Source organism: Embiotoca jacksoni, unplaced genomic scaffold (genome assembly GCF_022577435.1).
Source record: "Embiotoca jacksoni isolate LCO1_2020_lvr unplaced genomic scaffold, fEmbJac1.0.p SCAF_33, whole genome shotgun sequence".
NCBI lineage: Eukaryota > Metazoa > Chordata > Actinopteri > Embiotocidae > Embiotoca > Embiotoca jacksoni.
Window position 1 is genome coordinate 2,501,441 of NW_027185385.1, and position 17,484 is coordinate 2,518,924.

Below are 17,484 nucleotides of genomic sequence, written 5' to 3' on the forward strand. Positions count from 1 at the left end.
CCAGAAAGGACGAGGACAGAGAAACGGTCTGTGGTCACCACCTGCAGAACCGTTCCTTTATAGGGTTGTCTTGATAATTGCCTCATTTCCACCTGTTTGTTCCATTTGTACAACAGCAGGTGAAACTGATCCTCAATCAGTGTTGATCCAAACTGGACAGCTGGATTTCACAGAAGTGGGATTGATTGGAGTTACATTGAGGTGTTTAAGTGGTCCCTTTATTTTTTGGAGCAGTGTACATGGATGGCTGGCTCCCATAGCACAGATTGTAATGTTTGCAGCATATTAGCTGAGCGCAACTTGGACCCAAAAATATTGAAGTGAACACCATCCCATTTAAAAAGTGCTTGTCTATCATAAAACAAATACAAACGATGGCTTTAAGGAATTTTCCAGTATGTGCAGTTCCCTTTTAGCCACAGGTGCATTCGACCGAGACGGCTAAACTTCATGTCCCCAGATTTGGCAGAGAAGGCTAATTGACCAGAGACAATAAAGTTCTTACCAGGATTCCTAAGAGTCCCAAAGAGTTTTTAACAGTTCAGACTTTTCTGCTCTGATGTCATTGGCTCTGACGTGTATCACAAGAGATTTAATGTGCGGAAGATCTGGCAGCATGCGAGGTGTCATGCAGCTTATATCTGCCACTGTAGCACCCGAGAGGCACCGGGTCTCACATCCCCTCAGATACATGGAACACTATGGAGTCGCCAACAATAAGGGTATCACAGGCAGGACGAGCAGGCCCGAACATATCATCACAGGAGACATGACAGGTTTAAAGGGTCATTTCGGGTCATTTCACAAAAATCCAAGCTGAGATCTGAATGCAGAATATTTGCAAGCGCATGGAAGCAGTCTGAGTGCGAGGAGGCGGGGCTAAACTGGAGCACAGGAAGACTGTGCAAACAACAATGTATTTAAGGGCAGACGTACAGTTTTCAAAGAAAGCTGAGCTGTGTATGTGTTTACGTGTTTGTGTGTGTGTGTTTACTGTGTGTTTGTCAAAAGACTAATGCTCAGTTTCCAAAAGTCTTTCAACACTTTAAACAGTTGTGTGTGTGTCCAGGTGTCTGATGGGAGTCTGACGGTGCTTTCCATCACTCGGGAGGATCGTGGCGCCTACACGTGTCGAGCCTTCAGCCCCCAGGGAGAGGTCATCCACACCACACGGCTGCTAGTACAAGGTAAGTTCCATTATTAGGACATTTTTATGCTTTTTTTGTTGCACAAACTGCCTTCGATAAGGAAGTGATTCAATAAACAGGAAGACAAATTGATAGATTGTTTGCAGCACAGTTTTTTTTAAATAATATACATCATCCTACTTGTTTTCATCCTCAGACAGCATGAAACAAACCCTTACTAATTGATGTGTAAATACTTTTTTTCTGGGGAATCGTTTCTTTTAAACAACGGGGTCCAAAAGTCGGAGTCCAATTTGAAAATATGTCACATTTTCATATAAATCTGGAAGAAAATCAAAAAGTTTGAGGATTTAGAAACATTTAAAAACACAAAAGGTTCTGCCATTTACAATGAAAAAGACATATGTCAGATTCTCAACCGTTTCTAGGTCATCAATTATAATGAAGCAATCAGTGGCATTGATCTTGAATATATAATACTTATGAGCAGTACTTTGACAGGTAAATAAATATTTTAGTGGAACAGTGTTATGCCCATGAATAAATATGCGATTTTTGTTGTTGTTTGGATTTTTTCTTTCTTTCATTTTATGATTTTATTTTTGATACTGACACTGTTTTTATTGGTGAATATGTACACAGCTCTTGTTGACTCATGTCCCAAACTTTTTAACTGCAGCTTACATTGACAGACATCTGTCAGGTCTACCTTAAGGACATCATACATTTAACTACAGTGAAAGACAATAGATATTAGCAGTTATAAAGCAAATAATAAACACAGCATTAACTACTGACTTTGATATCTATGAAATTCTTGCTGTTTCCCATCAAAATCTACCGAATTCTGCTCATGCAGAATCTCAGTTGACTGTAGTGTCATAACAGGATGCACTTTCCATCCCAAACTCTCAGCGTACTCCCTCACTGAAACTAAGCTCATGTCAAAGTGAATCTCAGTGATCAAAGAGCCTGATAAATCTCAGCACCATCTTCTTTGACTTTCCACCTCCTTATTAAAACCCCCTGCTCCACCCAGATACTCTCTGAGTTCCCTTCTTAGGATATTAAACACTTTCCATGCATCACTTGTTTGTGCAGTTTATGACACGTGATCTCGTAGTCATGATGTGTTTGTTTTATTCCCATATGCACAGTAAATGATGACATCACACAGAAAGCTATAGCATGTATACTACGTTTGCTAAAAAATACCCTCATCCCATGATGCATTGCAGTCTGCTCTTGATAGATGAAGCCCAATGAATACATTGCTGTGAGTGTGTGGGGTGAATGCAGAATCAGCAGGTGGAGTTTGGACGGGCCTCCGTAATGACCAATCATATCAACTCTCCTCACCCCTTTGAAATTCAGCAGACACTTTAATGAGCAGCCGTCAGGGGCTTTGCTGGAGAATAATGCTCTTCTGTCAGAGGTGTAGAGTCACAACACAAATACACAGCACTCCAACTATTATATACAAAATGCAAAACATGATATCAGTGCCGATATTTCTATTCTCTCGAGGGAGTTTTTCCTGTGAAAGAAAATAAGTTTAAAAGATACAGCTAGAATCACATTATGCAGCCTGTTTTTCTTTCTGTGAGTTTGTATTCATTTCAGTTTATATATCTGTGTGCAGAATAATCGAACTGCTGCAAGTGCTGCTGAAAGAGCAGCAGGTCAGGAGAGCGGATGGTAGTTGTGAGACCGAGTGGTGTGGGAGAGCGGTATGGAGAGAACATAGAAAACATTTGGTTTTATAATCAGGAATGATGGAGCTGATTTCTAGGTTCACTAATAACCTGTAGAAGTATTGCTTTAAACAAATCAATGAAGTACACAACAAGCTACAACACACTGTACACCAGCAGGTCACAGATTATAATGTGTATTCATCTGTAACGATAGACACCAAGTTAACCAACCAGGAACACTTTCTGCTTTAATATGTGTAGACACAGAAATGGAAAGTTAGAAAATTGTAATGAGAAAGCAAAATATATCTGAAAGCTCTGATATATGCAACTCTGCATTACGTAGTAACACCAATGATGTGTCACAGATGACAGACTTCCCTCAGTACATGAACAAATATGTTCTTCCATGTCAGGACTCTTACTGTGTAGACAGAGTCGTGTTGTTTCAAATCTACACTGCTGTTCTGCACTGACAGGAAATGACCTCATCATGTGAACACATCACCCTCCAGAACATCTGCAGCTTTAATCATTTTACCCAGAATTCAGTGTGTTTTTGTGTCTTCTGTTTAACATTCAATGAACACACTGATTCTTCTGTCCAGCAGCAGTGGAGAACAAACATGTTGTGTTCAGGAACAGCTGCAGCTTCCTCACACGGTTTTAATTTGAAAATCCTTTACATTGGTGGCCCCGCCCCTTCCTCTACGGAGCCAAGATGGCGACTGTTTAGGGTGGAAAGTGTTCAGAGTTTCACACTTCTTCTTGTTTGGAGCGTTCTGAGTGATTCATCCTGGAACTTGTAGTGTTCTGATGTTTCTGTACTGACAGAGAGAACACACTGATATACTCAGAGTAGAGCGTTAGTACACAAGTACAACATCTGGAACACAAGTACAACATCTAAAACACCAGTAGAACATCTGGAACACAAGTACAACATCTGGAACACAAGTACAACATCTAAAACACCAGTAGAACATCTGGAACACAAGTACAACATCTGGAACACTAGTACAACATCTGGAACACAAGTAGAACATCTGGAACACAAGTACAACATCTAAAACACCAGTAGAACATCTGGAACACAAGTACAACATCTGGAACACTAGTACAACATCTGAAACACAAGTACAACATCTGGAACACTAGTACAACATCTGCAACACTAGCACAACATCTGGAACACAAGTACAACATCTGGAACACAAGTACAACATCTGGAACACTAGTACAACATATGGAACACTAGTACAACATCTGAAACACAAGTACAACATCTGGAACACTAGTACAACATATGGAACACTAGTACAACATCTGGAACACTAGTACAACAACTGAAACACTAGTACAACATCTGAAACACTAGTACAACATCTGAAACACAAGTACAACATCTGAAACACAAGTACAACATCTGGAACACTAGTACAACATATGGAACACTAGTACAACATCTGGTACACAAGTACAACATCTGGAACACGAGTACAACATCTGGAACACAAGTACAACATCTGGAACACGAGTACAACATCTGGAACAGTAGTACAACATCTGGAACACGAGTACAACATCTGGAACACAAGTACAACATCTGGAACACGAGTACAACATCTGGAACAGTAGTACAACATCTGGAACACTAGTACAACAACTGAAACACTAGTACAACATCTGAAACACTAGTACAACATCTGAAACACAAGTACAACATCTGAAACACAAGTACAACATCTGGAACACTAGTACAACATATGGAACACTAGTACAACATCTGGTACACAAGTACAACATCTGGAACACAAGTACAACATCTGGAACACGAGTACAACATCTGGAACAGTAGTACAACATCTGGAACACAAGTAGAACATCTGGAACACAAGTACAACATCTAAAACACCAGTAGAACATCTGGAACACAAGTACAACATCTGGAACACTAGTACAACATCTGAAACACAAGTACAACATCTGGAACACTAGTACAACATCTGCAACACTAGTACAACATCTGAAACACAAGTACAACATCTGGAACACTAGTACAACATATGGAACACTAGTACAACATCTGGAACACTAGTACAACAACTGAAACACTAGTACAACATCTGAAACAGTAGTACAACATCTGAAACAGTAGTACAACATCTGAAACACAAGTACAACATCTGAAACACTAGTACAACATCTGGAACACTAGTACAACATATGGAACACTAGTACAACATCTGGAACACTAGTACAACAACTGAAACACTAGTACAACATCTGGAACACTAGTACAACATCTGGAACACTAGTACAACATCTGGAACACAAGTACAACATCTAAAACACTAGTACAACATCTGGAACACTAGTACAACATCTGAAACACCAGTACAACATCTGAAACACTAGTACAACATCTGGAACACTAGTACAACATCTGGAACACTAGTACAACATCTGCAACACTAGTACAACATCTGGAACACAAGTACAACATCTGAAACACAAGTACAACATCTGGAACACTAGTACAACATCTGCAACACTAGTACAACATCTGGAACACTAGTACAACAACTGAAACACTAGTACAACATCTGAAACAGTAGTACAACATCTGAAACAGTAGTACAACATCTGAAACACAAGTACAACATCTGAAACACTAGTACAACATCTGGAACACTAGTACAACATATGGAACACTAGTACAACATCTGGAACACTAGTACAACAACTGAAACACTAGTACAACATCTGGAACACTAGTACAACATCTGGAACACTAGTACAACATCTGGAACACAAGTACAACATCTAAAACACTAGTACAACATCTGGAACACTAGTACAACATCTGAAACACCAGTACAACATCTGAAACACTAGTACAACATCTGGAACACTAGTACAACATCTGGAACACTAGTACAACATCTGCAACACTAGTACAACATCTGGAACACAAGTACAACATCTGAAACACAAGTACAACATCTGGAACACTAGTACAACATCTGCAACACTAGTACAACATCTGAAACACAAGTACAACATCTGGAACACTAGTACAACATATGGAACACTAGTACAACATCTGGAACACTAGTACAACAACTGAAACACTAGTACAACATCTGAAACAGTAGTACAACATCTGAAACAGTAGTACAACATCTGAAACACAAGTACAACATCTGAAACACTAGTACAACATCTGGAACACTAGTACAACATATGGAACACTAGTACAACATCTGGAACACTAGTACAACAACTGAAACACTAGTACAACATCTGGAACACTAGTACAACATCTGGAACACTAGTACAACATCTGGAACACAAGTACAACATCTAAAACACTAGTACAACATCTGCAACACTAGTACAACATCTGAAACACAAGTACAACATCTGGAACACTAGTACAACATATGGAACACTAGTACAACATCTGGAACACTAGTACAACAACTGAAACACTAGTACAACATCTGAAACAGTAGTACAACATCTGAAACAGTAGTACAACATCTGAAACACAAGTACAACATCTGAAACACTAGTACAACATCTGGAACACTAGTACAACATATGGAACACTAGTACAACATCTGGAACACTAGTACAACAACTGAAACACTAGTACAACATCTGGAACACTAGTACAACATCTGGAACACTAGTACAACATCTGGAACACAAGTACAACATCTAAAACACTAGTACAACATCTGGAACACTAGTACAACATCTGGAACACTAGTACAACATCTGGAACACTAGTACAACATCTGCAACACTAGTACAACATCTGGAACACAAGTACAACATCTGAAACACAAGTACAACATCTGGAACACTAGTACAACATCTGCAACACTAGTACAACATCTGAAACACAAGTACAACATCTGGAACACTAGTACAACATATGGAACACTAGTACAACATCTGGAACACTAGTACAACAACTGAAACACTAGTACAACATCTGAAACAGTAGTACAACATCTGAAACAGTAGTACAACATCTGAAACACAAGTACAACATCTGAAACACTAGTACAACATCTGGAACACTAGTACAACATATGGAACACTAGTACAACATCTGGAACACTAGTACAACAACTGAAACACTAGTACAACATCTGGAACACTAGTACAACATCTGGAACACTAGTACAACATCTGGAACACAAGTACAACATCTAAAACACTAGTACAACATCTGGAACACTAGTACAACATCTGAAACACCAGTACAACATCTGAAACACTAGTACAACATCTGGAACACTAGTACAACATCTGGAACACTAGTACAACATCTGCAACACTAGTACAACATCTGGAACACAAGTACAACATCTGAAACACAAGTACAACATCTGGAACACTAGTACAACATATGGAACACTAGTACAACATCTGGAACACTAGTACAACAACTGAAACACTAGTACAACATCTGGAACACTAGTACAACATCTGGAACACTAGTACAACATCTGGAACACAAGTACAACATCTAAAACACTAGTACAACATATGGAACACTGGTACAACATCTGGAACACTAGTACAACATCTGGAACACTAGTACAACATCTGGAACACAAGTACAACATCTAAAACACTAGTACAACATCTGGAACACTAATACAACATCTGAAACACCAGTACAACATCTGAAACACTAGTACAACATCTGGAACACTAGTGCAACATCTGGAACACTAGTACAACATCTGCAACACTAGTACAACATCTGGAACACTAGTACAACATCTGCAACACTAGTACAACATCTGGAACACAAGTACAACATCTGGAACAGGAGTACAACATTTGGAACACTGGTACAACATCTGGAACACGAGTACAACATCTGGAACACGAGTACAACATCTGGAACACGAGTACAACATCTGGAACACAAGTACAACATCTGGAACACTAGTACAACATATGGAACACTAGTACAACATCTGAAACACAAGTACAACATCTGGAACACTAGTACAACATATGGAACACTAGTACAACATCTGGAACACTAGTACAACAACTGAAACACCAGTACAACATCTGGAACACTAGTACAACATCTGAAACACAAGTACAACATCTGAAACACGAGTACAACATCTGGAACACTAGTACAACATATGGAACACTAGTACAACATCTGGAACACAAGTACAACATCTGGAACACGAGTACAACATCTGGAACACACGTACAACATCTGGAACACGAGTACAACATCTGGAACAGTAGTACAACATCTGGAACACAAGTAGAACATCTGGAACACAAGTACAACATCTAAAACACCAGTAGAACATCTGGAACACAAGTACAACATCTGGAACACTAGTACAACATCTGGAACACAAGCACAACATCTAAAACACCAGTAGAACATCTGGAACACAAGTACAACATCTGGAACACTAGTACAACATCTGAAACACAAGTACAACATCTGGAACACTAGTACAACATCTGCAACACTAGTACAACATCTGAAACACTAGTACAACATCTGAAACACTAGTACAACATATGGAACACTAGTACAACATCTGGAACACTAGTACAACAACTGAAACACTAGTACAACATCTGAAACACAAGTACAACATCTGAAACACAAGTACAACATCTGGAACACTAGTACAACATATGGAACACTAGTACAACATCTGGAACACTAGTACAACAACTGAAACACTAGTACAACATCTGGAACACTAGTACAACATCTGGAACACTAGTACAACATCTGGAACACAAGTACAACATCTAAAACACTAGTACAACATCTGGAACACTAGTACAACATCTGAAACACCAGTACAACATCTGAAACACCAGTACAACATCTGGAACACTAGTACAACATCTGGAACACTAGTACAACATCTGCAACACTAGTACAACATCTGGAACACAAGTACAACATCTGAAACACAAGTACAACATCTGGAACACTAGTACAACATATGGAACACTAGTACAACATCTGGAACACTAGTACAACAACTGAAACACTAGTACAACATCTGGAACACTAGTACAACATCTGGAACACTAGTACAACATCTGGAACACAAGTACAACATCTAAAACACTAGTACAACATATGGAACACTAGTACAACATCTGGTACACAAGTACAACATCTGGAACACAAGTACAACATCTGGAACACGAGTACAACATCTGGAACAGTAGTACAACATCTGGAACACAAGTAGAACATCTGGAACACAAGTACAACATCTAAAACACCAGTAGAACATCTGGAACACAAGTACAACATCTGGAACACTAGTACAACATCTGAAACACAAGTACAACATCTGGAACACTAGTACAACATCTGCAACACTAGTACAACATCTGAAACACAAGTACAACATCTGGAACACTAGTACAACATATGGAACACTAGTACAACATCTGGAACACTAGTACAACAACTGAAACACTAGTACAACATCTGAAACAGTAGTACAACATCTGAAACAGTAGTACAACATCTGAAACACAAGTACAACATCTGAAACACTAGTACAACATCTGGAACACTAGTACAACATCTGGAACACTAGTACAACATATGGAACACTAGTACAACAACTGAAACACTAGTACAACATCTGGAACACTAGTACAACATCTGGAACACTAGTACAACATCTGGAACACAAGTACAACATCTGGAACACTAGTACAACATCTGAAACACAAGTACAACATCTGGAACACTAGTACAACATCTGGAACACTAGTACAACAACTGAAACACTAGTACAACATCTGAAACAGTAGTACAACATCTGAAACAGTAGTACAACATCTGAAACACAAGTACAACATCTGAAACACTAGTACAACATCTGGAACACTAGTACAACATCTGGAACACTAGTACAACATATGGAACACTAGTACAACAACTGAAACACTAGTACAACATCTGGAACACTAGTACAACATCTGGAACACTAGTACAACATCTGGAACACAAGTACAACATCTAAAACACTAGTACAACATCTGGAACACTAGTACAACATCTGAAACACCAGTACAACATCTGAAACACTAGTACAACATCTGGAACACTAGTACAACATCTGGAACACTAGTACAACATCTGCAACACTAGTACAACATCTGGAACACAAGTACAACATCTGAAACACAAGTACAACATCTGGAACACTAGTACAACATCTGCAACACTAGTACAACATCTGAAACACAAGTACAACATCTGGAACACTAGTACAACATATGGAACACTAGTACAACATCTGGAACACTAGTACAACAACTGAAACACTAGTACAACATCTGAAACAGTAGTACAACATCTGAAACAGTAGTACAACATCTGAAACACAAGTACAACATCTGAAACACTAGTACAACATCTGGAACACTAGTACAACATATGGAACACTAGTACAACATCTGGAACACTAGTACAACAACTGAAACACTAGTACAACATCTGGAACACTAGTACAACATCTGGAACACTAGTACAACATCTGGAACACAAGTACAACATCTAAAACACTAGTACAACATCTGCAACACTAGTACAACATCTGAAACACAAGTACAACATCTGGAACACTAGTACAACATATGGAACACTAGTACAACATCTGGAACACTAGTACAACAACTGAAACACTAGTACAACATCTGAAACAGTAGTACAACATCTGAAACAGTAGTACAACATCTGAAACACAAGTACAACATCTGAAACACTAGTACAACATCTGGAACACTAGTACAACATATGGAACACTAGTACAACATCTGGAACACTAGTACAACAACTGAAACACTAGTACAACATCTGGAACACTAGTACAACATCTGGAACACTAGTACAACATCTGGAACACAAGTACAACATCTAAAACACTAGTACAACATCTGGAACACTAGTACAACATCTGAAACACCAGTACAACATCTGAAACACTAGTACAACATCTGGAACACTAGTACAACATCTGGAACACTAGTACAACATCTGCAACACTAGTACAACATCTGGAACACAAGTACAACATCTGAAACACAAGTACAACATCTGGAACACTAGTACAACATCTGCAACACTAGTACAACATCTGAAACACAAGTACAACATCTGGAACACTAGTACAACATATGGAACACTAGTACAACATCTGGAACACTAGTACAACAACTGAAACACTAGTACAACATCTGAAACAGTAGTACAACATCTGAAACAGTAGTACAACATCTGAAACACAAGTACAACATCTGAAACACTAGTACAACATCTGGAACACTAGTACAACATATGGAACACTAGTACAACATCTGGAACACTAGTACAACAACTGAAACACTAGTACAACATCTGGAACACTAGTACAACATCTGGAACACTAGTACAACATCTGGAACACAAGTACAACATCTAAAACACTAGTACAACATCTGGAACACTAGTACAACATCTGAAACACCAGTACAACATCTGAAACACTAGTACAACATCTGGAACACTAGTACAACATCTGGAACACTAGTACAACATCTGCAACACTAGTACAACATCTGGAACACAAGTACAACATCTGAAACACAAGTACAACATCTGGAACACTAGTACAACATATGGAACACTAGTACAACATCTGGAACACTAGTACAACAACTGAAACACTAGTACAACATCTGGAACACTAGTACAACATCTGGAACACTAGTACAACATCTGGAACACAAGTACAACATCTAAAACACTAGTACAACATATGGAACACTGGTACAACATCTGGAACACTAGTACAACATCTGGAACACTAGTACAACATCTGGAACACAAGTACAACATCTAAAACACTAGTACAACATCTGGAACACTAATACAACATCTGAAACACCAGTACAACATCTGAAACACTAGTACAACATCTGGAACACTAGTGCAACATCTGGAACACTAGTACAACATCTGCAACACTAGTACAACATCTGGAACACTAGTACAACATCTGCAACACTAGTACAACATCTGGAACACAAGTACAACATCTGGAACAGGAGTACAACATTTGGAACACTGGTACAACATCTGGAACACGAGTACAACATCTGGAACACGAGTACAACATCTGGAACACGAGTACAACATCTGGAACACAAGTACAACATCTGGAACACTAGTACAACATATGGAACACTAGTACAACATCTGAAACACAAGTACAACATCTGGAACACTAGTACAACATATGGAACACTAGTACAACATCTGGAACACTAGTACAACAACTGAAACACCAGTACAACATCTGGAACACTAGTACAACATCTGAAACACAAGTACAACATCTGAAACACGAGTACAACATCTGGAACACTAGTACAACATATGGAACACTAGTACAACATCTGGAACACAAGTACAACATCTGGAACACGAGTACAACATCTGGAACACAAGTACAACATCTGGAACACGAGTACAACATCTGGAACAGTAGTACAACATCTGGAACACAAGTAGAACATCTGGAACACAAGTACAACATCTAAAACACCAGTAGAACATCTGGAACACAAGTACAACATCTGGAACACTAGTACAACATCTGGAACACAAGCACAACATCTGGAACACTAGTACAACATCTGGAACACAAGCACAACATCTAAAACACCAGTAGAACATCTGGAACACAAGTACAACATCTGGAACACTAGTACAACATCTGAAACACAAGTACAACATCTGGAACACTAGTACAACATCTGCAACACTAGTACAACATCTGAAACACTAGTACAACATCTGAAACACTAGTACAACATATGGAACACTAGTACAACATCTGGAACACTAGTACAACAACTGAAACACTAGTACAACATCTGAAACACTAGTACAACATCTGAAACACAAGTACAACATCTGAAACACAAGTACAACATCTGGAACACTAGTACAACATATGGAACACTAGTACAACATCTGGAACACTAGTACAACAACTGAAACACTAGTACAACATCTGGAACACTAGTACAACATCTGGAACACTAGTACAACATCTGGAACACAAGTACAACATCTAAAACACTAGTACAACATCTGGAACACTAGTACAACATCTGAAACACCAGTACAACATCTGAAACACTAGTACAACATCTGGAACACTAGTACAACATCTGGAACACTAGTACAACATCTGCAACACTAGTACAACATCTGGAACACAAGTACAACATCTGAAACACAAGTACAACATCTGGAACACTAGTACAACATATGGAACACTAGTACAACATCTGGAACACTAGTACAACAACTGAAACACTAGTACAACATCTGGAACACTAGTACAACATCTGGAACACTAGTACAACATCTGGAACACAAGTACAACATCTAAAACACTAGTACAACATATGGAACACTGGTACAACATCTGGAACACTAGTACAACATCTGGAACACTAGTACAACATCTGGAACACAAGTACAACATCTAAAACACTAGTACAACATCTGGAACACTAGTACAACATCTGAAACACCAGTACAACATCTGAAACACTAGTACAACATCTGGAACACTAGTACAACATCTGGAACACTAGTGCAACATCTGGAACACTAGTACAACATCTGCAACACTAGTACAACATCTGGAACACTAGTACAACATCTGCAACACAAGTACAACATCTGGAACAGGAGTACAACATTTGGAACACTGGTACAACATATGCAACACTAGTACAACATCTGGAACACGAGTACAACATCTGGAACACTAGTACAACATCTGGAACACGAGTACAACATCTGGAACACAAGTACAACATCTGGAACACGAGTACAACATCTGGAACACAAGTACAACATCTGGAACACGAGTACAACATCTGGAACACGAGTACAACATCTGGAACACAACACAAGTCGAAGTAATTCACTGACTTAACATTACGTAGTTAAGTTGTTCTTTTTTCCCTCGCCAGAAATCCAGTTGTTTTTTTGGGCCGACCTGATAGTTGACGATGAAACTCGTAGGAATGAACGGTGTTTAGCGTTGAACCGGCAGCATGTGCTTGGCAGGAATATGTTATTATTATTACATTTTTTTTAATGTTCATTCTTAAAATTTGTATTTGTATTAATATTATTTCCTGTCTTATTCTTTGCCTGCATCCACTCACTGACACTATGATCCTAATAGGCTCATCAGAATGAATCAGGCTAATCATCGGGGTGTTGTACAGCTAACTTTTGTCAGCTGGAAGAACTTTGACTCGACTCTATTTTACTCCTCTAACCCACCGCTGACCATATGTCATACATATTAAGTAATCTGCACATAATGCTTTAAATAAGTATCTTTTATACGAGCTAGCAGGAAACATTGACACACATTTTTTATCACATGCAGTGCATGGATGTTTTTCTCGGAGAAAGCTTTCTCTTTTAATAGCCTGTGTGGCGCTGGAACACCTTCCCTACCCTGAGGAAGAACAGGACTGGTGCACATGGAGGAGCATCAGTCATGATACACTGTTGAGATATTTCTGTCTGGACCGCTGTGGGAGACCAACAGACTGACGTAGACCTGCTGACACGACCCCCCCCTCGAGTCACGCTGCTAGCATGGCTAATATTAAAGTACATTTTTTTATTAACACAACACTACACTTTAAATAGTGTGTGATGCAGCAGCTGCGTGGGATGAGACCATCGGAAATTAGTTCAGGGACCACAAACCATTTTACATCAGAAATATTTAGACAAGATTAAACTTAACAATTATGTTGACACACTTCAAGAAGAAGAATTTATAATAATCAAGGCCAAATAGAAATAAGAGTCAGCAGCCTCCAGCTCTCAACAAGATGTCAGCCTCTCACTAAAGCAATCCTTCTGTCATAACACAAGATCAAGACATATTTAGCAAATTAATCATTAATGTGCAGCATCGTGCACACAAAAGTGCACTTTTTTTTTTTTTTTTTTTCCAGAAATTGAAAGTGAACACAGTTTACAGTAGATGTGTGTCTTCGCAGCAGTCGCAGACTCGATCAAACAGCCTTCCAGGTCATGTGATTTAAAGTTCACTGCCCAGATGAACACAGCTGAGTCGTCCTGAACTCTCCTGAACTCAGGGAATTGATGCTCGATCTCCGACTGAAGCATTTTCACAGACTTTTCACCAGATGAATTCCTGCCGTTCTTTTAGAAAATCAAAGTCCTGCTGACTCTACACTAAATACCAGGTGATGTGTACCTTCAGTACGTTAGATACCAGAAGTATGAACTATGAGACATGCAGCACACTGACAGACAATAGAGGTCAATGATTGCTGGATGGCATTGATGGTTGAATAAACTGCCATTAAACCTGGGTCAGACATTCATGTCTCTGTCCAGAACAGCTGTAATGACTTTTTAATTTTGCCTCACACTTTGGTACTAGTGATGTTGCATTCATTTAGTACTCTGCTAAATGCACCTCCAGACTTTAGAGAAAACCTTTCTCACTGACTCTATTTTATAAAAACTTTTTTACTATCGTGCGAATGGGTTTTAAATCATAACAACCGTTGTTGACTTCTTTAATCATTTTGTGTCAGTAGGACCTAAAACTTTCTCTAAAATACCGACAAGATAGAAAAAATGTCCTCAGTGTGCAAAAAAGAAAACTGTTAGCATGCTGTGACTTTGATTTCGATAAAACAGGTGCTTGATTTTTGTCGTTTATGGGCTGCTTCTCATTGATCCCAGAACAGAGTGAACATGTTTTGCGATGGAGCTCAAAGCCATGGCTGAGCCAGAGTGCTTGTTTGACCCGTCCTGTATAATTTACGGGAGAGACGGATTAATAGAGGGCCTCCTGGAAAGCCACTGAGCAGCAGATCAGCTCAGAGACTACAGAGCCAACAAATCTCCAGCACTCAGCTGGTTCCAAAGAGGGAGGGTTGGCACACACAGACACACACACACACACACACACACACACACACACACACACACACACACACACACACACACACACACACACACACACAGACAGACACACACACAAACCAGCAACACAGTCATCCAGCACAGGCACACACTCGTCCTGGTTGTCCTGTTAAGGGGCTGGCAGATGGAAATGCTCTGCCTGTTAAAGGATCAGGCCGTGGGCGACGGATCAGAACTAGCATATGGGACGAGCAGTTTATTGTTGCAACACTGGCTCAACTCGGCTCTGTGTGTGTGTGTGTGTGTGCATGCTGATCGCATTCTTTTAAGTCTGTCCTTGTGTGAACCAAAGTTTTAAACAAATAGGAAAATCAAGGATAAGTGTGTTTTTCTGTGTGTAAATGGTCTGTACTTGTATAGCGCTTTATCACCTTTTGGTCTCAAAGTGCTTGAACATGGTTTTCCCATTCACACACACTAATGAGACAGATCACCATGCAAGGTGCTGCCATCAGGAGCACATCTACACACTGATGGTTCACCATCAGGAGCAACTTAGTGTCTTGCTCAAGGACACTTGGGCATGTGGACAGGAGGAGCTGGGGATCGAGCCACCAGCCTTCTGATTAGTGTGCAACCCACTTTACCGTCTGAGCCACAGCCTCCCATGTGTGTACATCCATCATCAGTAGAACATGTTTCAGAGGTCATTAGGAACCAGCCTCCTCCAGTACAGATGCTGGGTGGCGGTGCAGGCTTCATGTGTTTCTGTCCGACGGTGTGGGTCATTTTCAGATATCTGTTTTGAGGGGTTTCAGATGACAGCGGTGCCGAAGAGAAGAGCTCAGTTGCTGACAAGGTTCTGTTCTGTTTCTACCGTTCTGGCAGACGTCCTTATTGGAAGAGGCGATGCTGTTTGCACCCTGTGTTGGAGCGATGTTGTACGTGATGGATAAAGCCTCCAAGAGATCAGTATTTGCTATAGAATTATGGTCATGAATGTATGAGAGGGGTGGTATCAGAGTCCCGATGGGACCAAACACCCCTGAACTCCACTTGGCCCAGCTGCAGCAATGTCCTGACTGTAATGGACACTTGCTGTACGCTTATTATTATCATTATTATTTTCTATATAAAAACGATTTGCAAATACTAATATATACAGCTGGCTAACATGTTAAATACTTTTTCCCTATCTTGCTCGGCATAACAACACCAGCATTAAAATGGATTGAGTTAACCTGCAAAAAAACAATTTATTGAAAAAAAAAAACAAAGCAGTTGTCAGCTGTAAATCATGACACCTATTTTATAGCACCAAATAAGCTATCAAAAACAAACTAACAGACTTATACTACAACCCGCCACCAGGGGGCAACAAAGTTGTTTTGCTTCACTCCTGAGGAGCACCAGTCGTCCATTTTTATATAAAGTGGATATGGTTCAAATATGTACTAAAACTGAATAAATAAAAAACCTAATGTAAAATAAATGTTCATCATATTATCACCATGATCTGTCCGATCATAATGAGGCTTTCCATTTTATTGGTGCACGTTGGGACTGATTTAGTTTTCTGATCTCAGTATTCATCTAAGTC

General features: G+C 39.5%; 1 protein-coding gene across 2 annotated transcripts in view; it reads left to right on the forward strand.

Moving 5' to 3' along the window:
- The window catches only part of LOC138207648 (protein turtle homolog B-like), a 162,076-nt gene that overhangs the window by 83,516 nt on the left and 61,076 nt on the right, over positions 1-17,484 (forward strand). For both annotated transcript variants that reach the window (XM_069165027.1, XM_069165028.1), the window contains exon 5: positions 1,070-1,187. In XM_069165027.1, the coding sequence (XP_069021128.1) occupies positions 1,070-1,187 (118 nt within the window). The remainder of the gene's footprint in view (positions 1-1,069; positions 1,188-17,484) is intronic.